This window comes from Ostrea edulis, chromosome 4 (genome assembly GCF_947568905.1).
Source record: "Ostrea edulis chromosome 4, xbOstEdul1.1, whole genome shotgun sequence".
Lineage (NCBI taxonomy): Eukaryota > Metazoa > Mollusca > Bivalvia > Ostreida > Ostreidae > Ostrea > Ostrea edulis.
The window spans coordinates 74,478,589-74,504,184 of NC_079167.1; the positions used below are offsets into that span (position 1 = coordinate 74,478,589).

The 25,596-nt window shown below is 35.6% G+C and overlaps 2 protein-coding genes across 3 annotated transcripts in view; one reads left to right on the forward strand and one right to left on the reverse strand.

Moving 5' to 3' along the window:
* Positions 1-15,173, forward strand: part of LOC125668476 (tyrosine-protein kinase SYK-like) — a 39,256-nt gene extending 24,083 nt beyond the window's left edge. The window contains exons 15-21 of the mRNA XM_056163772.1: positions 696-815; positions 2,992-3,110; positions 6,848-6,926; positions 9,746-9,849; positions 10,997-11,026; positions 11,804-11,948; positions 12,355-15,173. Of these exons, the coding sequence (XP_056019747.1) occupies positions 696-815; positions 2,992-3,110; positions 6,848-6,926; positions 9,746-9,849; positions 10,997-11,026; positions 11,804-11,948; positions 12,355-12,660 (903 nt within the window). The 3' untranslated portion in view covers positions 12,661-15,173. The remainder of the gene's footprint in view (positions 1-695; positions 816-2,991; positions 3,111-6,847; positions 6,927-9,745; positions 9,850-10,996; positions 11,027-11,803; positions 11,949-12,354) is intronic.
* LOC125668475 (cytochrome P450 10-like) lies at positions 14,819-25,042 on the reverse strand. 2 transcript variants are annotated; one of them, XM_048902686.2, is made up of 12 exons: positions 23,065-25,042; positions 22,736-22,868; positions 22,287-22,484; positions 21,812-22,008; positions 21,123-21,313; positions 20,439-20,659; positions 20,143-20,283; positions 19,873-20,039; positions 16,444-16,522; positions 15,250-15,412; positions 15,102-15,145; positions 14,819-14,939 (listed from the first exon to the last, which is right to left on the reverse strand). In XM_048902686.2, the coding sequence occupies exons 2-12, from the start codon at positions 22,859-22,861 to the stop codon at positions 14,829-14,831; spliced, it is 1,638 nt and encodes a 545-aa protein (XP_048758643.2). In that variant the 5' UTR covers positions 22,862-22,868; positions 23,065-25,042; the 3' UTR covers positions 14,819-14,828. The 2 variants fall into 2 exon arrangements, with proteins under 2 accessions (XP_048758643.2, XP_048758644.2); XM_048902687.2 differs by lacking the exon at positions 23,065-25,042 and having other exon boundaries at positions 22,736-22,881.
* Between the last annotated feature and the right edge of the window lie 554 nt (positions 25,043-25,596).

The following is a 25,596-nucleotide window of genomic DNA, read 5'->3' on the forward strand; positions in this document are numbered from 1 at the left end:
ATCGCCAAATGCTCAGCATCAGGAGTGAATGTCACGGGTCCTCGGAGATGACCTTAAAAACGGATGTCCCGTGTCACATTAGGTGTGGAACGCTAAAGAACCCTCACTGCTCAATGGCCGTAAGCGCCGAGCAAAAGCCTAAATTTGAAGCCCTTCACAGGTCTTGATGACATCGCTATATGAGTGAAAATTTTTCTAAAGAGACGTTAAGCAAGATACAATCAATCTATGTTTTAAGAGTACGCAGAGAAACATTGTGATCACAATCTCAGATGTGATAAGAGAAGATGCAGGTACAGTAGTTATAGTCCTATTGTATTGAACATGGAGGTATCATTTTTCACTGTTAATGCAATACTTATGAAGTAATTGCAAGTATCTTCTCCAAAACATTTTTTCATTGATCTTAGAACAATATGTTATAGAATTTTTAGGGTAGGGGTTACATGTATAATTAAGGGTTGGTCCTTTTAGCAAAACCAAGCAATTTTTATTTTAGGCCTTATTTTAGGTGAATATAGTCCAATTTCACCCCATTTTATTTATTTTTAAATGCAATGGTTATAACTTATACAGTTTTTATTTCAAGGATTTATCCCTCAACAAATATAAAGATGCAGGAAAATCAAGGTTTTATGCATTTTATATCTGACAGCTAAAATCATCAAAATTGTTGTATTTGCTTTTTTTTTCAGGCTCCTTGTTGCAAGAAGATTTACACCTGTCGCGTGTGTCATGATGATAAAGAAAACCACGAGCTCATCAGGAAGAAGGTGATGCAGGTGTGTTGCCTTACCTGTAACAAAGTCCAGCAGGTGAGTTTTCAACATCATCATTATTTCAGCATATCAGATGTTTTCATACCGTATATATTCGCCTATAAGTTGGATTTTTTGGAGCTAAATTTTGGTCCAAAACTCTATGTCTGACTTCTAGGAGTGTCCTAAGAAGATTAGTATTTTCTGGACGGCGTAATGTATAGCTTAGTATTTTTTTAACAACAAAAACATGGACAAAATAGTAACTGTTTAATTTGTTGAGAATAAAAAATGAAATATTGATGTATATATCCCATAATATTATTGAACACAGAGAAATACAAAAAGTATTGATATGAAATTGATTTGTCGAGAGAAAAAATCAAATATTGACACACTTCTCAAAATATTATTTGAAACACAGGTAAAAACATTAGAGCATTGATTTGAAATTGTCAACCGATTCTTGAGAATTGTTAAACCGACTTATAAATGGGTCAATGGCAATTCCCTCCAAAATAACCTAAAAACTATACACCCAACTTATAGGCGAACCGACTTGTAGGCGAGTATATACGGTATTTGAAATCTTACACATTTTCACATTGGAATTCAGTGTTTTTACACCATGTCTATTGTTGTCTGTGTGTGATATTATGATATTGCCATATGATATGAAATTTTTGTTTGTGATATTATGGCATTGCCGAATGATATGAAATTTTTGTGTGTGATATTATGATATTGTCGTATGATATGAAATTTGTGTGTGTGATATTATGGCATTGCCGTATGATATGAAATTTTTGTGTGTGATATTATGGCATTGCCGTATGATATGAAATTTTTGTGTGTGATATTATGGCATTGCCGTATTATATGAAATTTTTGTGTGTTATATTATGATGTTGCTGTATGTTATGAATTTTTGTGTGTGATATTATGGCATTGCCGTATGATATGAAATTTTTGTATGTGATATTATGGCATTGCCGTATGATATGAAATTTTTGTGTGTGATATGATATGAAATTTTTGTGTGTGATATTATGGCATTGCCGTATGATATGAAATTTTTGTATGTGATATTATGGCATTGCCGTATGATATGAAATTTTTGTGTGTGATATGATATTGCCATATGATATGAAATTTTTGTGTGTGATATTATGGCATTGCCGTATGATATGAAATTTTTGTGTGTGATATTATGATATTGCCGTATGACATGAATTTTTGTGTGTGATATTATGGCATTGCCGTATGATATGAAGTTTTTTGTCTGTCTGTGATATTATAGTATTGTCGGATGATTTGGATTACTGGCTTGGTTATATAGTTTAGAAATTTTGGTATCTTTGGAACATATTCCTGACATCAGTCCTGGCCTGGATTTCTCAACAACAAAAAACGAAGTCAAAACTTGTTACTTAACAAATAAAGGAAAACCCGAACTTAAGTTCGAGATTTTTTATTCGAGAAATCCAAGCCTGATCTGGTGGTCAATGAAGTAAACAGATACATCGCTCTTCATTTCTGATACAGTTAGGGTTCATCTATACTTCTGTGTATTATGAAGGGTCTGGTGTAAGCAAAAGTGAGGATGTGGGTGTACTGGCCAGACTATTAACACACCTTGACCTTTTGGTCACATGGGGAGATATATGATGTTGGCACTGACATTGTGGACTGGTTCTCTCCCCCACAGATGCTGGTACATCCCACACCATAGCTGTAATACTTTGATATTCCGTGTACTTGTGTACACAGTCCTCTCTTGACTAGTACCCTTAAGCAAATGTACAGACTAAAGTGAATTGTTGTACGCCTTGCAAACGAAGTTCAGAGGGGGCATACTGGAATCCGTCAGCCTGTCTGTAGACATGTATCTTTAACACTGATGAACAGAATTTACTTAAAATTTGTGTATATCTCAATGCATGTATATGAGAATAATGAAGTTGTACACCTGCTGTTTTGAGTGAGATTTTTGAACAATGAAGGAAGCTATTGGATAATTTTTTTTCTATTTTGAGGATGTGTGTTATGTTGTTATTGTCCAGAATATATCTTAAAAACCATTTATTCTTTAATGATCACTAATTCACTATTTCTCACCATCCAAGGTACCGAGCAAGGGGTATTAGTAAGGACAGTTCTAGCTTGGATTTAGCTGTACCCAGCTCAAAATGATAGTTCAGATTTAATAAAAAAAACTGGTACTTCTTTGCAGGTCCAGAATGCGTGTGAGGAATGTGGTGCTGTGTTTGGTAATTACTTCTGTGCAATCTGCCGTCTTTATGACGATGAAGACAAGCAACAATTCCACTGCGATGGATGTGGACTTTGCAGGTGAATATAACAATTAGCTCCTTAACAAAAGTGTGTTAACTTTGATGAAAAAGTTAAAACTTGAAGTTCAGGGGACCACAATAAAACTTTCAGTTTTCTTGAGTCTAAAAATTTGCACTGTGATCAACCATGCAGTTATAAGTCTTACACTAACCAAAATAATTTAATTTTACTTGTAACATGCAATTTGATTGGCTGAGCACACTGTAAAATATTAGTTTATATTGTATAACCTGACATATACAGTGTAGTATGGGGGAAACGACCCTTTGACAACCCAAGACAGCACTAATTTTTTCTTCATTTTAATTTACATCACAGCACTGTTAAATTGTAGACTGATTATCAAGTAGAAAATCAGCTTAATTCAACTTGCACAATAAGAGACTTTTGTAGGACAGATTTTTGGTCGATGTCAGGTAAGACGTAATTGTACAAAAACTCTGTGATAAAAATTCAGTACAACCTCTGTATGATATTTAAAGGGAAAGGCAACCCTAACCAAATTGTTGCCTTTATGAATAAAGTATTACTTACCGATATCGTAAATGACAGTCTTTAACAACAAAAATCCTTGCTTAACAATTAAATCAATATTAATCGATCTTATTTTTCAAATTACCTGCCGCTAAGAGAGCGGCCATTGAAGTTTAATTTATTTTGTCACACCGTCGGTTCCTGTTTATTTCATCAGCAGCACTGTAAACATGACAAGTCATGAACAGTTAAGTTTGGAGCCATATAGATTTGAGCCCATTCTTTTGCAAGAAGAATTTAAGAAAAGAAGACGTTCAGTCGAGTCACAAACCAAGCACATGGTACTCGTTTCGTCATACATGTAAATGTCTCAATTTAAACCTCAACTTGTCATTACGCAAAATGATGGATCCACAGTTTACAGAATTTTCTTTTCAAATAACTTTGTTGGGTCAGGAATTTCGGGGGGAAAACTTTTTTCACATCTCCCCTTCGCATTAGTGTAACGAACTGCTTGACAGGAAGGCATCCACCTATTTACAATGTATTCGTAAATTCTACCACATGCACATCTTTGATCTCATCAAAACTGGAATAGACGGTGTGACGTCAAAATTATTGATTTTTGTGGTCTTGAATACAAAAGAGTTCTGCATCATGGCAGCCTCTATAGATGGCGGGAATTTCAATTTTTAACGTTTTAAAATTAGTACTGAAGCTTATCTAGGCCGTACATCAAAAGAATAATATGACAAATCTTTATCATATGATTAATCCTATCATTTGTCATGTAAATTTTTTTTGGGTTGCCTTTCCCTTTAAATAATAGCAGAAAACAAAGATATGATATTCAAAATATTAGTTATTTTGCAAATTTTGCTTGACAGTTTCGACAAACATTTTAAAATGCATTTTTCACTGGAGAAAAATTGCTCGATTTGCCTCTCAAAGCATAAAATGCATCACATTTTATGAGATGACATCATGTCACATTGACCTATGGATCGCGATTAGTAGCTTACTTTACTGTGTCAGATTTAATTGGTGACAATGTTGCATGCAATGGTAAGTTTTGATGTAGTTTAACCCCCTCCCTCACAATCACGCACTTTAACACATATACCTTTGCCCCACAATCACACACTTTAACACATATACCTTTGCCCCACAATCACACACTTTAACACATATACCTTTGCCCCACAATCACACACTTTAACACATATACCTTTGCCCCACAATCACACACTTTCAATGCATATATTGGTACATACTGGTACCTTTGCCCCACAATTACATACGTTACCACAGTTTTATTGTGCATTTGTTTCTACTGCATTTTGTTGATGATGACAACAAAAAGAGTTGACATTTTATTACTATGTTGGGTTGTAAAATAAAATAATGATAAAACGGAGCAATTTTCCAAATTTATTTGATAGTGTAACAATAGCAAAGAGATAGATACAGTACGGGCAAACCACATCCATATTGTTAACTGACGGGGAACATTCTCGAGGAATTATTCATGTTTTGATTTGATTATCTAAATTTATTATATATCTACAGGGTATAGCATCAGAAGGAAAGGGGGGGGGGGGGGGGGGGGGGCAAAAGGCATCATGAATCACATAATGAATTTTTTGTGGTATGTATAAGTAGCGTGTATCAAACAAAGTATAAAAAAAGAATTAGATTTTTTTTTAAATTATGTATATATTTTCTCCTGAGAGGTACACACAATAACATTCTTGTTTTAAATGAGAGAGAAATTAAAATGTGTGTACATTTTCAATTTAGTCATGTGTAAGTGTTGATAAAGAGACCCTAGTCAAAAATCGCGTCTTTCAGAACTCGGACACACAGATAGCAAATAGACAGGAAGTATTATGCAACCTTAAAAATCATACAACATTAAAATCTATCGATAAAATAAATTAAGTCAGTCATGGACACGAAATCTAACATCTTATTAGATTTTAAATGAAATGATTGGCAAAATCTTTTCTTTCTTTTTTCGTAAGTGAAAAATTAATTTATTGAGGGCTGATATCTTGCTTGGATCTATTATATGATATGTGGAGGGGGGAGGGGGTGCCTCCAATTCAGCCAAATTTCAGGTAGAATTTTAGTTTTTGTTCTTTTGCATTAAATTATAAGGAATGATTTTAATTTTGGGGTATATTATTGAATATAACCTGGTTTGGGTCAAGTTACGCTTTTTTGTAATCGGCTTTGTCCATAAATCAAAATCATTCCATAAATAATTTATGTGTCATCATGTGAGAATCCCGCGGGAAAATTCCCAAATAAGGTCAATTAAAATTAATTGATAAATTATCATCCCCCCCCCCCCCCCCCCCCCAAAGGGCCCACCCCAATTTTTTTTATATTCGCAAAAATTACAATTTTAAACAAACTTGCTTCCCAGTGATATATGAGTGAATGGTTTTGGTTTTATATCTTCTACCAAGGATTCTTTGAATGCTAACTTGATTAACACTGTGTGATGCCCTTTGTCATTATTTTTTTCTCGGGAAATAAAAATTAAAAAATAAAGTCCTCCCACCCGCCCCATATTTTTTTGTGACCCCGGATGATAATCTACTAATTAAGTTGAATTGGCCTAATATATTTTTGTAAAACTTTAATTCATTTTGAAATAGGAATAAAGAAACAAGATATCTTTATTTTTAAATCATTCAGAAATCTTAAGTTTACTTGTTGCAGCAATAAGCATGGCTCAAAATTATTATCTCATGATAATTAAACTTTCAGAATTTAATTAGGTTGATTAATAATTGCAGCCAATCATTTTAAAACAGACCAATTAATCCCAAGGTTGGGATGGCTAGATTGGGTGAATGGACGCTATTGAAATTCTTAACATATATGTCCTGCACACAGGCACTCGACGTTTTAAATATATCCATAATAAAAAAATTGTCTTCCTGTAAACATAATATTATGTTTACAGGAAGACATTTTTTTTTATTATAGATATTTAAAACATCGAGTGCCTGTGGTCCTGCATGAAGAATTGCACATTTGTACAATATTTTGATTTTAAAATGAACTTGTGAATAGAAAATACTTCTGATTAAAGTTCGATTATCTTATCTTTTTAGTATAAAAAAGAGCAAGAAAAAAAAGATGATATTACAAGGAATATCCATGAATGTTACTAAAGAAATGTAAAGTTTTAACTACTGCTGTCCATTTTATAGTGATGTAACTGACTAAATATGCCATGGTTTTAGGGTTGGAGGGAGAGAGAACTTTTTTCACTGTGATGTGTGTGATGTCTGTCTAGCAGTAGGAATGAAAGATAACCACAAGGTAAGTCAATGGACACGGTTCAGTAACCACAAGGTAAGTAAGTGGACACGGTTCAATAACCACAAGGTAAGTCAGTGGACACAGTTCAGTAACCACAAAGTAAATCAAATGGACACAGTTCAATAACCACAAAGTAAGTCAGTGGACACAGTTCAATAACCATAAGGTAAGTCGGTGGACACAGTTCAGTAATCACAAGGTAAGTCAGTGGACACAGTTCAATAACCACAGGGTGGGTCAGTGGACACAGGTCACTATACACAGGTCACTATACACAGGGTTGAGTTAGTGGACACAGGTCACTATACACAGGGTTGAGTTAGTGGACACAGGTCACTATACACAGGGTTGAGTTAGTGGACACAGGTCACTATACACAGGGTTGAGTTAGTGGACACAGGTCACTATACACAGGGTTGAGTTAGTGGACACAGGTCACTATACACAGGTCACTATACACAGGGTTGGGTCGGTGGACATAGGTCACTATACACAGGGTTGGGTCGGTGGACACAGGTCACTATACACAGGGTTGGGTCGGTGGACACAGGTCACTATACACAGGGTTGGGTCGGTGGACACAGGTCACTATACACAGGGTGGGTTAGTGGACACACGTGACAGGCCACTTAATGAATAATAACCACAGGGTGGGTTAGTGGACAAAGGTCACTCAGACAGCAAAATGTGCTGTGTAGGTGTCACATATGTTAAACATTAATTTATTACAGATGTATTTAGATTTCTTACAAAATGATGAATAAAAAGTTAATATTACATGTCAATAGGATATTGAATACCCAATATTATATAAGTATTTACATGTGTTAGGACTATTGGCTCCTAAAGTTGTTTTGTGGTATAACTGAAGTGAAAAAATTATAGGTTTCCTGTTCAGTGCAAATTAGTAACCGGTTTTTAGGTCACCTGAGCAGGGATTATTTAGGGTCTGTAGAGGGCAGAAATATGACCCCATTCCCAATGCTAAAAAGCAGGTATTTTCCCCGATTTTTGCTTTGAAATTCCCAAACAATGAAAACAAATCAAGCAGGGTAGCCTAATTGTTCATAAATCTTCTTCACAGGCCCACAGATTACAATTTTTGCTTCAAAATTGTAAAGTAAACCTAATTTTTTGGCCTCTGCTTATTTGAATGAGGTAAGCTTTGACCAAATTGAAAATCAGAAGGAGCCCAATTATACCTTAAAGCACTCTGGATTGGTTTTTTCCCTATTTCTTTGTATGAAACATTTTTCCCAATTTCAAGCAAATGTCACTATTTTTCCCAATTGGAAAGGCCCAGGCCCTTGAAATAAAGACCTTTTAAAAAACACCTTGCCTGAGTCACTCTGATGACCTGTTGCTGTTGATCTTAGTACGTCGTCGTATGTTGTCCATTGTCTGTTAACAAATTTACATTTTTAACTTCTCCTTGAAGTTAAAAGACCAATTGTTACCATTTTTGGTGTGAAGCATCTCTAAGATAAGAGGAAATTATGAAATTTATGACCTTACCACCCCTGGGTTGGTGGGGCCAAATATGCTAGAAAGGCCATGTTTTAAAAATGCTCCTTATCTATTCCCAAACTAAATGCATGATTATGATGTCCATGAAGCTCTTTACCTAAATTATGAAAGTCATGGCTCCTGGGTCAGGGGTCCCATCTCTAGGACAGGGCCAATATGGCCATATAGTTAAAATGTATTAGATCTTAGAATATCTTCTCTACTCCCATATGTATCTGAGAAAAACTAAATGCATGATTATGATGTCCATGAAGCTCAGTACCCAAATTGTGAAATTCATGGCCACTGGGTCAGGGGTTCAGGCCCTAAGATGGGGCCAATATGGCCATATTGTGAAAATGTATTAAATCTTAGAAAATCTTCTTCTCTACTCCCATATATATTTGAGAAAAACTAAATGCATGATTATGATGTCCATGAAGCTCTGTACCTAAATTGTGAAATTCATGGCTCCTGGGTCAGGGGTTAAGCCCATTGGGCAGGGCCAATAATACGGCCATATAATGAAAATGTATTAAAAAATTAGGGAATGTTAAAATGATTTGTATCCTTAATACTTCCATTTTTCTTTAGGAAGTGTATGTATTTTGAAAGATCATATATATGTACATGTGCATAAAAGACTACATATTGAGGCTTTATTTTTACAAATATGAGACTCCCTGTATGGGTTATGATACTTAGATGACTGTTAAGGCCCATGAACCTCTTGTTTTTACAAACTCAATTTTCCTAAATTTTCAAATGACTCAAAGCTTGCTGGAAGTCTTTTGAAAATCTAAAACAAACAAAAAAAACCCCAAAAAATCAGCAACAAGAATTTGAGAAAAACAGTAGGTATTGGTAATGAGCACGTGACAAGACCAGTTTCTCCCATATATACTTGTACTTGCAAGATTTTTTTTTTTTTGGTAAATGCGTTTCTTTAAATCAGGTGATATCAACTCTATTGAAAAATATGCAATAGACACAAGTGCTCTTGATGATCTTTCAAAATGTACGCGGTAAAACTTTGAAAATTAAAAACAAGCAATCATCAGATTCGTGACATGTTAGTATAACACCCCCCCCCCCCCACCCCCCCAAATAAAATAAAATAAACTGTGCTGGAGTGATGAAACACATTTGAAAATTGTTTTCACAACATGTACATTTTGTGTTGCTTTTTCTCTAAGGCAGATTGTATTGGGAAAAAAAAGATTGGATTTCACCTTTCAGTTATTAATTTTTTAGGTTTTTTTTTTCCATTAAGATTTCTTTTCATGGTGTGTTGATTGATTTTTTTAATATAGTGTATAGAGAAATCCTCCCACTCAAACTGTCCAGTGTGTTTAGAAGATCTCCATACGTCGAGAATTGCAGCTCATATCCCGCCCTGCGGTCATCTCATTCACTAGTACGTATTGTAGTACATTTCAGCATGCTTTAATCACTATTGAACAGCTTCATCTAGCAAGGAACTGTATTTTATAAGGTGCGCTCTGCTTGCCCACGAAAATTAAGTCATGCTTTGTTTCAAAATTAAGTATGTTGTGTGAAAGAATATATTCTGCAAGGCAGCTGTTTTTCTCAATTTGACTAAAATGACCTTCATCTAGAATTGTGAAAGCGTAGATATAATGTTTTCCCACAGCATTCAGTATTCTGACGTGAAATGGCTCTTTGCACATAGTTTTTCTCCCAGAAAACATTGAGCACAGACTTGGGCAGACTTGTTTTAAGCCATAGATTTATCTTTGTGGTATACATTTGGGATTGGTGAAATTTGTTGGTCTACAGTTGTGCTCTAAGTTTTTTGAGAGGTAAATGACAAGAATATTGCAGGAGCTTGATAACGTGAATTGAGTAAAATTGGGAAATAACTTTTGATGACATACTGTAGGTCCAAGTAACCATAAACGTTTTTAGTTTTATGAAGACTAAACAAGGTTTTCTCATTTATAGTATTTTTACATTGATGTTTTCAAATGGATGTTAAGATGATCAATAGATTTCTATCTCATTAATTTATGCTACTGCAGAACATTTTATTTCGTGAGACCTTATTTTTTTATGGATACAATGATATATTTATTCACGAGACATAACTTTTGTAAATCATTATTCGTTGATTAAATCTTCTTCATCATATACAAGTTTATTTTTGTTAACAAAATTTTTGCAAATGACTATTCTTGCGAAATTACGCGTAAATACTGTTCTTACGAATAGAATGTAATTTACTGTGTCAATTTTGTGAGTTTGACGAGTTGTGTGTTGTTTCTTTCAAGATTACATTTGCTTTACTGACTGAACTAAAACAATAGTATAGAAGAAATATTCTACACAGGAAGAACACGAGGTCTGATTAACAAAACAAAACAAAAACAGAGAAACAAAAAATTTACACTTTTTAAATATCTGAATTATTGATTAACTTAAAAGTATCAGGAATAATGTTTTATGTTAGTTAATTAAAATTTTTATTGTACATGTATCTATAATAAAATGTAACTCACATAATACAGATGTATTTAGAATATTTCTATTGTAATATTTTTCAGCAAATGTTTCAAAGATATGCTTAAAACCGGGTGAGTGTTTGAAATTTTGACAATTTTTTGTAATGAAGAGGTATTAATTTTAAAATAACACACACATATAGTGGTCATTTTATATATTTTGTGTCTCATTGTTTGAAAAACATGATGCCAGTTATATTCAACGAACGGAGCTCGTATTTAACCATATAGTAACGTACATGTATATATAGTAACGTTATTTAATGTGGCCAGTCCGTGCTAGAGATATTAAAGTAACATAGTTCATTAACTCATATATGCAGTACCTACGCCTGTCGTGTATGTGGCAAGTTCTTTCTAGGTATGAGTGACATAGACTCTTTATTACTTACATTAACTATTTCTATCATATACTAGTATATGGCCAGTCCATGCTAGATATGAGTGACATAGTTCACTGTTTTAATATTTTGATACACAGTGACTATGTCTGTTGTGTATGTGCCAGTTCGTGCTGGACATAAATGACATTCCATTAGTTCACAATCTACAGTAACTATGGTTACCCAGTATGTGGGCGGTCCTTGGTAGACATGGGTAACATTGTTCACTATCTGTTATCTACAGTAACTATGGTTACCCAGTATGTGGGCGGTCCTTGTTAGACATAGGTAACATTGTTCACTATCTGTTATCTACAGTAACTATGGTTACCCAGTATGTGGGCAGTCCTTGGTAGACATAGGTAACATTGTTCACTATCTGTTATCTACAGTAACTATGGTTACCCAGTATGTGGACAGTCCTTGGTAGACATGGGTAACATTGTTCACTATCTGTTATCTACAGTAACTATGCCTGCCCAATATGCGGCCAGTCCATGTTGGACATGAGCGATGTCTGGGAGAATGTAGACGAGGAAGTGTCTCAGTGCCCGATGCCCGAGGAGTACCAGGATTACTATGTCCAGATTCTGTGTAAAGACTGTCATGAGGTATACATAGACTATGTAAAACAGCATAGTATGTCAAAAGACTTAATATTGAGCAAGCTTTTCTTTTATTGTTATGCTGATTTGCAAAATGTGTCATTTCTTCTTTTTTTTAACTCTAAGAAAATACATTTGCAATGAAACAGATTTCAGGAGGCACTGATTTATGGAAGGAAATTATGTATATTATATATATATTGATTATATTAATGAAATTAATTCAATCTTAAGAGTTTGATCTATTAGATATCTTAAGATACAGAATGTTGATGATAGATCAGTCTCTATATACAATTTTAAAACTCTTTTTAATGTTTTTCGCAAGGAAAGCTAATTTTAAGTTTTAATTGGTCCAGACGTCAGGATTATTGTCATATTTTAAAAAGAGATGATTACTTTTATTTTCCAGGAGAGTCGAGTGTTGTTCCATGTCCTGGGCCTAAAGTGTCAACACTGTGGGTCTTACAATACCTGTCGTACCCAGGAACCGGAGGGGGTGGAGGGGGGTGAATCTCTGTCACCAAACCCCAGTTTGACCTCTCCAAACACCGGAAGTGTAACGGAGGCTTCTGTGAATTCTGGGGCAGACGGTGACCTTCCAGCTACATCAAGTAGCTCCACAGATGTCACAAATCTAACAACATTGGTAGATAATTTAGATACCTCAAGAGAATCTGCAGGTAGAATTTCCAGTCACTCGGATAGCAATGAATAACAGCAAATAAACCATAAGATCAATGCATGATCAAGTTACTAGTTAATATTGTACAATTATTGACATTGTAGAGGTCAATACGACTCTTTAGCTAACCTTGGAAGTACAATATTTACCTAGCCATGAGGGTAACTAAACCATCATATTGACTGAGAAAAAATTGAAATAATTGTTTTTTATATGATTGAATAATTCAAGACTGGCTAATAGAGATTAGAACCGATACCTGGTCGGTCATCTTTGATACAACTATACAGCATCTGTTAAACTATCTGTTAATTCTTGACAAGCAAAATTTAAGTATTAAAATAAGATGTGAAAAGTTACTTAGACCCAAACCTCAAATTCTTAAATTGGTAGGGGTGTTCTTCCTTCAGTATAGGGGTTCAATTCGCCAGTTCAAACTGATATTTCCACCACCAGTTACTAATGCCATGAAGGGGGAAGGTGGGGTCATCCAGCCAATATAAATTAAACTTGGCATGTAAAGTAAAAGTAACAGGGAAAGTACATCATTGTGTGAGTAATTGCAAGACTGTGTCAAAGTGACTAGAGATGCCGCTTTTCATTGGACAACCACAAAAATAATAAACAGTTGTACAAATCTTGAAATTCCCAATTATTTTGGCCCAATGTTGGAGAAATCAAATGACTTTTTTCACTTTGAAGGCATTTGCATCTATTTTTTGTAGTTTGTTGCATCTTGGTCTATCAAATAGCAAGAAATTATTCAATCATATATGAAAACCCATTATAGAATGAAATTTTTTATCAATTACTAATGGCAAAGAAGTGCATATCTTGATGTACACTGTGCATGTTTTAAATTGAAATACTGGTCTATCATTTTATTTCAATTATTTTTACAAGAATATTTTGTGACTTTTATTACGGTACTTTAAATAGATATATCAGAGGTGTTAGTATGAATTTGTTGTTAAGCAGGCAGAAAATCACCACTAGTCTCTGTACAATTTAACTCATGTGTCAACTGTGAACAAAAGATATTTATCATATCTAGATGTCGTATGTATATGAATAAAAGTTATTGTTGACGCATGCAGTCCATGATTTGTGCATGAAAAAAAAGTTCACATTTTGTAGAATTTTCCAAGGAAAATGTTAGAATATGCGATAATAGGAATCAATTTGGGGGATAGTGTTTTCTGGATTTTTTGTTTTTTCCATTCCACAGTATTTCACAAAATTGCTGAGAGAAATTGAAGAATGTTAAAAATTGAGAGCCAGTTTTGGCTGTTCTTATAATCAGGTATTATGCATGAATAGTAAAGGGAGATAATGTTCATATATGACTGCCATCACTGTAAACATTCTCATTTATAAATATTTGACATTTCTTTGAAAATTCAGTTTATATGTACCAGTAATTAATATGAAATGAACAGTACTATGTATTGACTAATGATAATTAAAATGAACTTTTTGTATCTACAAATAAAATAGTGATTAATAGTACTTGTACATATCAACAACAAATAAACCGGTGCAAAGCAGTTATTATTACATGAACAATTACTGGCATACATGTATGTGATAAACTGTTGCACTGTTTAAAGAATAATGCTCCAAGTTCAAATTTTGATTAGGATTATAATGCCTATTTAATAATATGAATCTTAAATAACATATTTAGGTCACTGTTACAAATCTTAAAACTGGTCACTTTCAAAATGTAGAGTATAATTCATTAGCTTGTCCTCTCTCTCTCTCTCTCTCGCTCTCTCTCTCTCTCTCTCTCTCTCTCTCTTGTGGTAATTGGACTTTGTTGCACAAAATTTAGTTGAATAGCACTGGCAGTAAAGTTGTCATTTAATCTTATATTTATACATTTTTACATCGTTTATACTAATTCCTCTGTCCCTGTTAATAAAGCTCATCAACTGTAATGAGATTTTTATACTCTGTAGAATGAGTTACACTGAAAATATTTTTTTAACTCATGTAATCAGCTTACAAATCGGAGATTTACTGTAAGGTTTTATTTTGTATAGAGAAAAAATATCAGTTTTGCAGGAACCTTTTTATTCGTAAACTGTTGTTTGAAAATATATTTTTTTGGTAAAAAAAATCTTGTGAAGCAATTGAAATATTTGTTCAAGAAGTGTCACATAAGTTATCACAGATGGCTGTAGATTTGCAGGCTTTCCTTAATTTCTCGGAATGAACGAAATGTGCAGAGGACGATCAGGGGTCATAACGGTGTTTAACACAGCTCCTACCGGTCCATGGTTGTACTCTAAGCGGAAGTTCTGAACAATCTAAAACAGAGTGTTGTGTTATTTCTATAGATCAGACAATGTCTGGCTGTTAATGAATTAGATTCAGATATCATTGAACATGAAGGGAGAATTGTTTATTATCTGTATTATCCATATTGACAGGTTGCTTTTCTTGCCCTCTAGTTTTGGGGCGATACTTACCTTTGTTACTAATATATGCATTTCCTGTTCAGCAAATCTGCGTCCTGCAATAAATAGATTTTTTGGAATACATGTTGTAGTTCTATTAAATTTAATGTGAAGGTGTGTTGCTGAATTCTAAGTGACAACGAGAAAGGAAGTAACTTGCCTATGCACATGCGTGCCCCATGACCCCACACCAGGTTCGAGAGAGCTTTTGATTCCTGGTTCATCTGGTTTTCCTTCAACCAGCGCTCAGGTTTGAAGGTTTCCGGTTCAGGGAACAGTTTGCTGTCTCGAAACATCCCATACAAGTTCCCCTGAACGTGTGTCTGTAGAATTTAAACGAAAGTGTTACACAAATGGCATATCTGTGAACTATTATTGGTGAGGGACCAAATCATGGGTTCTGTGTATGTTTGATGTATGGCCGGTATGTATATGTCGTGGTGTGTATGTTTGATGTATGGCCGGTATGTGTATGTCGTGGTGTGTATGTTTGATGTATGGCCCGGTATGTATATGTCGTGGTGTGTATGTTTGATGTATGGCCCGGTATGTATATGTCGTGGTGTGTATGTTTGATGTATATGTCGTGGTGTGTATGTTTGATGTATGGCCGGTATGTATATGTCGTGGTGTGTATGTTTGATGTATGGCCGGTATGTATATGTCGTGGTGTGTATGTTTGATGTATGGCCGGTATGTATATGTTGTGGTGTGAATGTTTGATGTATGGCTGGTATGTATATGTCGTGGTGTGTATGTTTGATGTATGGCTGGTATGTATATGTCATGGTGTGTATGTTTGATGTACAGTGTATGGCCCGGTATGTATATGTCGTGGTGTGTATGTTTGATGTATGGCATGGTATGTATATGTTGTGGTGTGTATGTTTGATGTATGGCCGGTATGTATATGTCGTGGTGTGTATGTTTGATGTATATGTCGTGGTGTGTATGTTTGATGTATGGCCGGTATGTATATGTCGTGGTGTGTATGTTTGATGTATGGCATGGTATGTATATGTTGTGGTGTGTATGTTTGATGTATGGCCGGTATGTATATGTCGTGGTGTGTATGTTTGATGTATGGCCGGTATGTATATGTCGTGGTGTGTATGTTTGATGTACAGTGTATGGCCCGGTATGTATATGTCGTGGTGTGTATGTTTGATGTATGGCCGGTATGTATATGTCGTGGTGTGTATGTTTGATGTACAGTGTATGGCCGGTATGTATATGTTGTGGTGTGTATGTTTGATGTATGGCCCGGTATGTATATGTCGTGGTGTGTATGTTTGATGTATGACCGGTATGTATATGTCGTGGTGTATGCTGTGCTGTGTAGGTTACTACCCACCCCTGCTGGTATTGTGTAACCAGCTACTTCTGTGTCCTCTGCTAAATATCTGGTTGTGGCGAAAGTGATTGGATATAACCTTCCACGAAAAAAATAAACGATATATAATACTTGATGCTTGCAGTACACACGAATAGGTCAACATGGCTCGTTACAAAATCAGTAAAGGCAAACATTCAAAGGAGATCTGGTTTAAAATTCATTGTGATAATACTCCTTGTCCGATCACTCACTTTTTAGGTCACCTGAGTATACTCAGGTGACCTATTGTAATTGGTTATCATCAGTCATTGTGCGTTAACAATTGAACAGTTTTAACTTCTTCTTAATAACTACCATGCCAATTCTTTTCAAATTTAGTATGAAGCATCATTGGGTAAACTAAAGGGGGACATAAATTGTAAATTTCAGGACACCAGCACTCCTGGGGGCGGAGCAAAAACTGAACAAAATTTAACTTTATAACTATCATTCCATTCTTTTCAAATTTGGTATGAAACATATTTGGAACAAGGGGGACATAAATTGTAAATTTCAGGATTCTTGGGGCCTTCGGGGGAGGGCAAAAACTGCCCAAAATAGACCAATATTCAAAAATCTTCTTCTCATGATCTGCACACGTGTAAGAAAAACTAAATGCATAGTGATGTAGAGCAGGAAAGCCTCTACCAAAATTGTAAATTTCATGATCCCCGGGGTAGTGGTTCTGACCCCAGGGCGGTACCAAACTTGTTATATAATGTTTATGTGTAAAACACTTGAATAACGTCTTCTTTAGTGCTATTTATACTAAATTGAAACTAAATAGATAGAGCAGGTAGTCTTTTACCAAAATTGTAAATTTGATGATCCTCAGAGTAAGGGTTCTGACCCCAGGGTAGGGCCATACTTAGTATATAGTATTTATGTGTAAGTTTGCTGATCCTGTATAAAATCTAAGTGTATACTTAGGATAGCAGAAAAATATGTACAAAAATAGTGAATTTCATAACCCAAGGTTATGACTTTAGGATGAGTCCAAATTAGTCATATCTTTTGATGTTTTAATGTTAATACACCTATTATTTAAAACCTTTCATCAGTGTATGCACTTTTGAGGGCAGTGAAGTTTTAAGAACACATTTTGTTTTATACTGAATTTAGCTTAGATATTCAGAACAGGAATTTATTTTCTAGATTTCATAGCCCATGGAAGTAATGATACTTTTCCACTAGTATTCAGGTGACCGATAAGGCCTGTGGGCCTCTTGTTTAAACTCACAATAGTCACTGTTAGCAACATTAACTGCAGAAACTTTGTGCACGAAACGCTGTGTGGCTCGTGATGCATTCGGATGACGTCGAAATCGAAAATTCTTCAAAGTCAGTATAGAGGAAAATTAGTCTGGAGGGAGGGGTGGGGAGAACTTATTTGAAATGCTGCATGGCCACGGGGTTGAGAGTTGTAACCCAGTTTTCATAGTCTTATATTTCACGTTAGGAGTTTGCTGATTTTTTTAAATATTTTATTTTTGCAACACGCATGCTCTAGCTGTTTACTGTAATGTCACATTGAAGGATATTTATACTTTTCTATAGACTTAAAATCATAAAATGAGAATATTGCATCGATGATCCTGCTGAACAGGCACAACTGGATCATGTGAAATGGAACAATGGCTGGTGTTTGATTTACCTCCCTTCAGGAACTTTTTACTCATATTGAGACGTCACCAGCTGTAGGTGGAGTATCACAAATTTTAGCCTATGCTTAGCACCCAGGGCTGTAGTAGAGAGGGTTTTATTACGTGCCAACGCCAGCCGTGACACAGGACCTCCATTTAAAGGTTATATCCAAAAGACCCGTGATTCTCAAACTCCCTGACGAGGGCTTGCGGAAGTGTGTCGTGATTCTCACTTCTAAATGCCACTACCTATGTTTACGAGACCTGTTCGATATGTAATGTGTATTGTACCACAGCGCGATAACGCTTTGCACGATTTCGTGGATGATGATACTCTTGAATAGCACTATTCAATACCTTTCCAACAGTATAACACGAACCTTCAGCTCCACATAGTTTTAAACTTATAGTCGTTTTAATTGAGCAGGTCGTTGACCACCGTTGTAAAAATGGTTGGGAAACGGGTTGAGAATATTGAAGAAATTAGAGCTTATATAAAAGTTCGCACAAAACTCGGTCATTCGGTAATGCAGATTTTTACTGAATTGGGGGAAATTTATGGGTCTGATAAGGTATCTTATGAGACAGTTCGTAGGTGGAGAAAGAAATTTCTGACTGGCACAGAGTCCGTCAAAGATGCAGCAAAGTCAGGCTGACCTGTGACTGTAACAGGCAAGGCAAAAGCCAGGGAAATAATTGAAAGTGATGGAAGATACACGATTCGTGAGATTGCCAAAGCTGTTGGCATATCGCTATCGCAGGTGCATTACATTTTGAAAGTACGAAAAATTTCTGCCAGATGGATACTACATATATTGACAGATGACCAAAAACGGGTACGAGTACAAACCGCTAAACAATTGCTCAAAATGTTTCCCAAATTCGATCAAAGACAATTTGCAAACATTGTTACTGGTGACGAAACATGGGTTCACTATTTCGAACCAGTAAGAAAAATTGGAAACAAAATATGGCCAACTAAACAAGGTAGAAGGCGTGTAGTTGCCAAAAGAACCATAAGCACAAAGAATGTTCTTTATTGTATATTCTTCTCATGTGATGGTATAGCCGTACAAATTCCGGTGCCGAAGGGCAAGAGTGTTACAGGTCGGTATTACCGAGTTGTTGTACTAAAAAAACTCAAGAAATATTATCATAAACGACGACCTGTGTCAGGATTTAGGCATGTTCGTCTGCTTCATGATAATGCTCCATCACATACATCTGAGCTTGTGAAGCAGTTTTTGAAGTCGTCGAAGGTTACCGTCTTGCCACACCCACCATACTCTCCAAATCTAGCCCCATGCGACTTTTGTCCTTTTTCCAAAACATAAAAAGTTCTTATCTGGTCGCCGTTACAAGTCCCGACAAGCCCTCGGCTCAGCCATCAGTCAGTGCCTCAGAGGTCTACCTAAATCAGCGTACCGTGACACATTTCAGAAATGGATTCAGAGATTGAAATTACTTTGAAGAGATGTACAGTGTAATGTTCATTTCACTATTTCAGTCGAATGCTTTTGAGATATCGTACAATACACATTACATATCGAACAACCCTCGTATATCTTGGGTTTGACAAGGTCATGGAACGAACAGGGCCCACCGGTTACGACATGAACGCTCTACCACTGAGGTAATACAATGGTTGGTGTGGGTGGGAAAACCAACCATGAAGTTTTAAGAGAATTGACGGTTCAAATACTGTTTTCCAATACATAGGACTTGGTCGAACGTGCGATCGAAATACATGTCCAGATTGAATTACCTGAAGGTCTCTTTCATTACGGCCTTGACGTATTGGAGTTGTGAAAGTGTTTCTGGTGTGATTGTTTCATTGTTCGGTAAAACTCGCTTTGTTTCTTCATATAACTTCGCTTGGACTTCTGGGTTGTTGGCCAAGCAGTATAATGCCCAAAGGGTTCCAGATGATGTCTGAAAAATGCAACAATAAGTTATCTATTTATTGATTCACATCAAATTGCAATGGAAGACTAGGATAGGTGATGGAGGTCACTGTTGCAGAATATTTACATACCGTTTCTGTAGCACTGATGAGCATGTCCACGACTGTTGAGAGAGCTTCGTTTTCAGTAAGGGATTTCTGATTCATCATGTAGTGTATGAAGGATGATTTTTCTCCTTCTTGAAGGGGATTTTGCTGGAGTTGGATAGCTTTCTGTATTGTACATGTATAATTACATTATGACCAGGCATGCTTTGTTCTCTTCTGCATGAGAGCAATGTATTAAAAATTCTAAACAGTTGTGTTATAATGAACATCAATTTCGATTGTAACAAAAATACATTTATTCAAATCATAGCTTCTTTTACCTTGTCGACAAAGGATCTGCCAATTTTGAAAATGTTGTCTGCATGCTTTTCGTACTGTTTCCAAATTTTGGTAGGAACTATTTTGTAGAGCGGGACATTATACATAAGAGGCTGCATCAGCTTGAAGAATCCTTGTAAGTTTTCAATGAAGTCCTGGGCATCTTGGGGAGGATTTGGTCCTAGACAACCAATCCTTGAGTCGAATAAGAATGTACCCATTGCTATTTAGATCGAAGAAGAAACAATCCCCGTATTAGTTTTCATAAAGGTTGAACTTTTCTCAAAACTAAACAAGATGTATTCGTGAAATACGATAACTCCGTGTGTGGCTTTGCCTTTTATAGCTCTGACCTTGACCCCAACCCTTTCCTTCAAGGTCACCAAGCATGTCGTTTATCTACTATAGGTCAACAGTTATGACAAATGGTAAATTTGTCGAGAAACAAAGAGATGGGGCAAAAACCCGATTTTCACACATCTTAAGTGATATTTAATTACGATCGACTTCATAAATAATTTTTTGAAGAATCGGTTTACACATTGCAAAATTTACATAGAGACTCTTTGTCTGTTCAAGGGGTGTTGCATGTACATGTAACCAACGGAAAGGTACTTTAATTTTGTCAATGAGACAGATTTAGACGGCATAACTAACTGGGAGACTAATCTTGATAGTTAACTCACATTCCATGGACCACTTGAAGAGTTCCTTTTCGATGCCCACGACTTCATTCTGTTGATTTCTGAGGGTGGACAGGTGGTCAGTGAAATCCCGGGCCACCTCATCCATGTCCGTGCAGTAATCAAAAACTTCTTTCATCTTTAACATCTTCTTGGAAACAACGGTACGAAGTTTGTGCCATTCAGAACCTTGTCTAGAGAAAGACGAAATGAACTGATTTCTTATCCAATGACCAAAACACACAGTGAATCAGAACACAGTATAAAGCTAAACATGAAAGAGGGACATGCAGATTGGACCTCTTTATGTTTGGTCTCACAATCTGATTTTATTGAATGAAAAATCGCATCATTTTTATCGCGTCTTCAAAAGTGGACCATCTGAATTAATGACTTGTACCATAAAAACAGCAATACGCAACATTTTCCAAACACTGCGTCATGGTTTTTTTTACTGGGCATTTATAATATCTTTTATGACAATTTGCATGGTAACTTTAGCAGACACGATTCTTTGTCTTCCAAATCACATTCCTCTAAGCATGAAAAACATTCATTAGGAATCTACGACACCTTTCTATCTGATCTTTGTAACAATTTCATACACTTGCACATGCACGCACGTACTCGAATGTACAAACTGTTGTCCTATCCTAGAGCTATTCCCGTACGTTTGAGATACACATACTTACGAATCTACAAGGCCTTGTCCCAGCTTCTTTTTTTCCCTGTAGTAGTACCAGGGCTCCATCAGATGACGCTTGGGATGTTTGCCGTCTGCTCTGATGACCTTGTTGTATTCAACAGGGTCGCTGATGACAACAGTTGAAATGTTAGCTATGTTTTCTTTGAAAATGGGTCCGAATTGTAGAGCTCGTTGTCTGTATGCCTGCAGATGTGTTAAATGAAAGAATCCATGTACTAAATGACGAAATAGAACTGTACTTTTAAAAGAATTTAGTACTTGATCAATGCAAAAAGTTTTGTTTGTTTTTGTTTTACGTTCCATCGAATGTGACATCACCAGCTGAAGGTGAAGTACCACACATTTAGACCTCTGCTTAGCGCTCAGGGCCGTAGCATTGAAGGATACTTAACGTGCCAACACCTGTCCCGGCACAGGACCTCCGTTTTAAAAATAAAAGGGCGAAAAATAGAAATATTTACTTCGAACAGTTTGTTGAAGCGGAGTCCGTCTTTCTTCATGTAATCAAAGAGTGTTCCTATGACGGGGAGTCCCTTTGGCCCGGGAATGCTGTCGAACGACTTAAATGAGGATGTTTGGACCTGTGGTGTTGGTTCCGTTGGTGTTTTAGTTGGTTCCATAATTCGATTTATTGTAGTCAGTGCTTCTTTCACTGGACACTGCAGGGATACCATTAAAGCAAATGACACTAACGTTAAGATGTCTTCGATGACTTGTGTCATAAAACTGGTATTTTGTATTGTTTTTCTTAATATTTTTTTTTTTAACATTTAAGAACGATTATGTTTAATCTGTGCATTATTTCCATCTTTCTTTTTTTTCAGTAAGAGACGTTATCAAACGAGTATAAAATTTCACTTGTACCACAAAGCCGCCTGATACAGTAATACTGAATGTTGCGAGGTCTTACCGAAAGTGGTGCTACTTCTGTGAAGGCGATTGCCTGCCTGTTTGTAGATGAGGTGGAGAGGACCCGCTTTTGAAATCCGAAAGATTTTGTCAAAGCTTTGCTTAGAGTGGTTCCTTTAATTGCCATTTTGGTTCTGAATATTTATAGCAAAACTCTGTTAAAATTTTGAGTTACAATCTTTCTACAATGCAATTGGTGTTTTTTTTCTAGCTGTAGGGATCGTAAAAACAAATGGACCTGCCCACGTAAATTAGTACACTTCAGCCGTTTGAGATTTGAGTATTTGAGAAAAACACTTCTACAGATGATAATAAATAGTAGAAACTTACCTTGTTTGTTTATTCCCTAATTTTTGGGGCCGAAAAGTAGCGGGATTTTTCCACCTTGTGTAACACTTATGGCACCAAGTAGCGCAATAGTGGCCGGTATCGTTTCCCTTTTATACCAAATTTTGATGTCACGTGATTTTCGCTGATGGTGACAAACAGAAGTATCAGCATTTCTTGAATCGATCTTTGATGGTCTTTTTTTGTAATTAGCAATAATCTGTGGACCCAGCTGCAAGTCGGTTAGATGGTTCCGCGGAAATCGCATTTACCCCGTGGAGATGTTGCATGAATGAAGAATTGACAACATAGAGTTTCCTGTGGAAATCAGTCGGCTTTATATTTAGATTCTCTAATCGTCTTGGTCCTTGAGGTGTGTTTGAGATGGAGTGCGTGATAAGGAAAATTCTGGCATGATTCTGAAGGCGGTGAAGGTCTTTTCTATACGATGACGTGGTATTTTTCAAGTTTATGTTATAAAAATTGACCTGTTATTGTTTCATCACATTCATACGTCATATTAAACCAACTAGTAGGAGTAACATGAACTTATGTCCATTCGTACGTCGCAGAAAAAAAACTTTGAAAAATATTATTGGCAGCGATTTATTTCGCATACGTTTACAGACATTTCTCATTTACATTGCATTGGGACATCCCAAATTTATGACGTATATTCCATAAAGTCTATACAGATATTATCTTCGGAAGAAAATATTAACTATCATGCCTTAAGTTATCTTTAAAAGCAAATTTTGATTCTGAACTAAATTAGGAAAACCATGTTAAGGTATGTGATGTTCTGCTTGTAGACTTTATAGAGCTTGATTATGACGCCTATTTCGTGCTGATTCTCTCTCTCATAAACCTAATAAGGGGCGAGATCTAAAGCTCAATGCCTGACCAAAAAAAAAACAAAACTAAATTCACATAGTTTTCATCAAGACGACCCCCCCCCCCCCCCTTAAAACTAAATATGATGAATGTTGAACCTAATCGATTAACAAGTAAAAACATATGATTATAAGTAACACTATGCATACCTTTTCTACTGTTTATTCACAAATGAAAGTGTACATTAATTAAAACCATTAAATGTTCATTAAAATGTAATAAAATGTATTATTATGTGGTTTTTAACAGTCATTTGTATTTTTTCCCCACTAAAGTGCAATCAATGTCGGATTACAGAAAGTAACTGGGATATTTTATCCCCCTCTCGCTAACTATTTGAATTTAGATTTTTATCCGACATCGATCTTTTGATCTCGCCCCTTACGTAAATTCGAAAATGTTTGCATCAATTTATTTTTGCGAAATTGTGCTAAAGCACTATAAATTAAACTTAGTGTATTTAAACTTTACGAATTTACATTATTGTTAATATTAAACACATTATCTATAGATTTTATTCTGCGAAAAATGAATATTTCGAATTTAGTAGACCCTTACAATTGCTAAAAATAATTCTTCCAAAAAAAAAAAAACAAAAACAAAAACTGCCGCAACAATTACCAGATTTGTGGTATATTGTCGTGATAAAAGTCTGCATGGTGTCTAAAATGCTAGAGGACACAAAATATCCATAACAAATTGTTATATTATTTCTATGTAAATGTTTTATAATATTGCCAAAAACTCTATTCTCCCATGAAATCACCTTAATGTATGCATCATTGACAAATCTTTATTTTGAAAATTCAATGTGAAAACATTGCCCAAAATTCGAAATTCTTCAAAAACATCGTTTTAATTTCCTCACAATTCATGATTTACTTTGTTGTTGGATCAAATGATAGAAAATCCCACATAAACACAGTAAAATCCTATTTGATTTGATGCGTCCGAAATCTTGGGTATCCTTGATATCGATCTTAATACAATAATTTACCAAACTATTCAGTTGAAGGATACATTTTTAGGCATTGGCCAAAAATGCAAGGAAATCCACTACCAAAATCTTGTCCATGAATGTTTAAATTCTACCCCAAAAAATTACCATCATCCCAACAACCCATTCCATGGTTGTACAGTTACTGGAAAAGTAGGCGTGACCAAATCAAGAAAGATGTTATTTACTTGGAGTGGCAGGTTGAAAACCGTTGTAAGACGAGACGTTTTAACACCATAAAAAGTTGCTTCTTCAACACAAAAAGAAAATATTCATATCTAGTGATCAGTCATCCAAAAATTACTTTGATAAACACCACTCTGATTTCACTTTGAAGTTGAAATAGAAATTATGCTGGAAATCCTCATTGATAATATCTTCGTAGTCTTTGGGGATCAGCTCTTCCAACACTTTGTTGGAAATGCCATGGGCACGAATTGTGCTCCGTTGTTCGCTGACCTGTTTTTATATTCTTATGAAGCAGGATTTATTAAAAAAAACTTTTACATGAGAAGACAAAATCTCTAGGTGTAGCCTTCATCTCGATATGTAGATATATCGATGACGTTTTAGCTATTAACAATACTAATTTTCATATATGTCGAATGGATATATCCCTATGAACTCGAAATTAAAGGCACTAC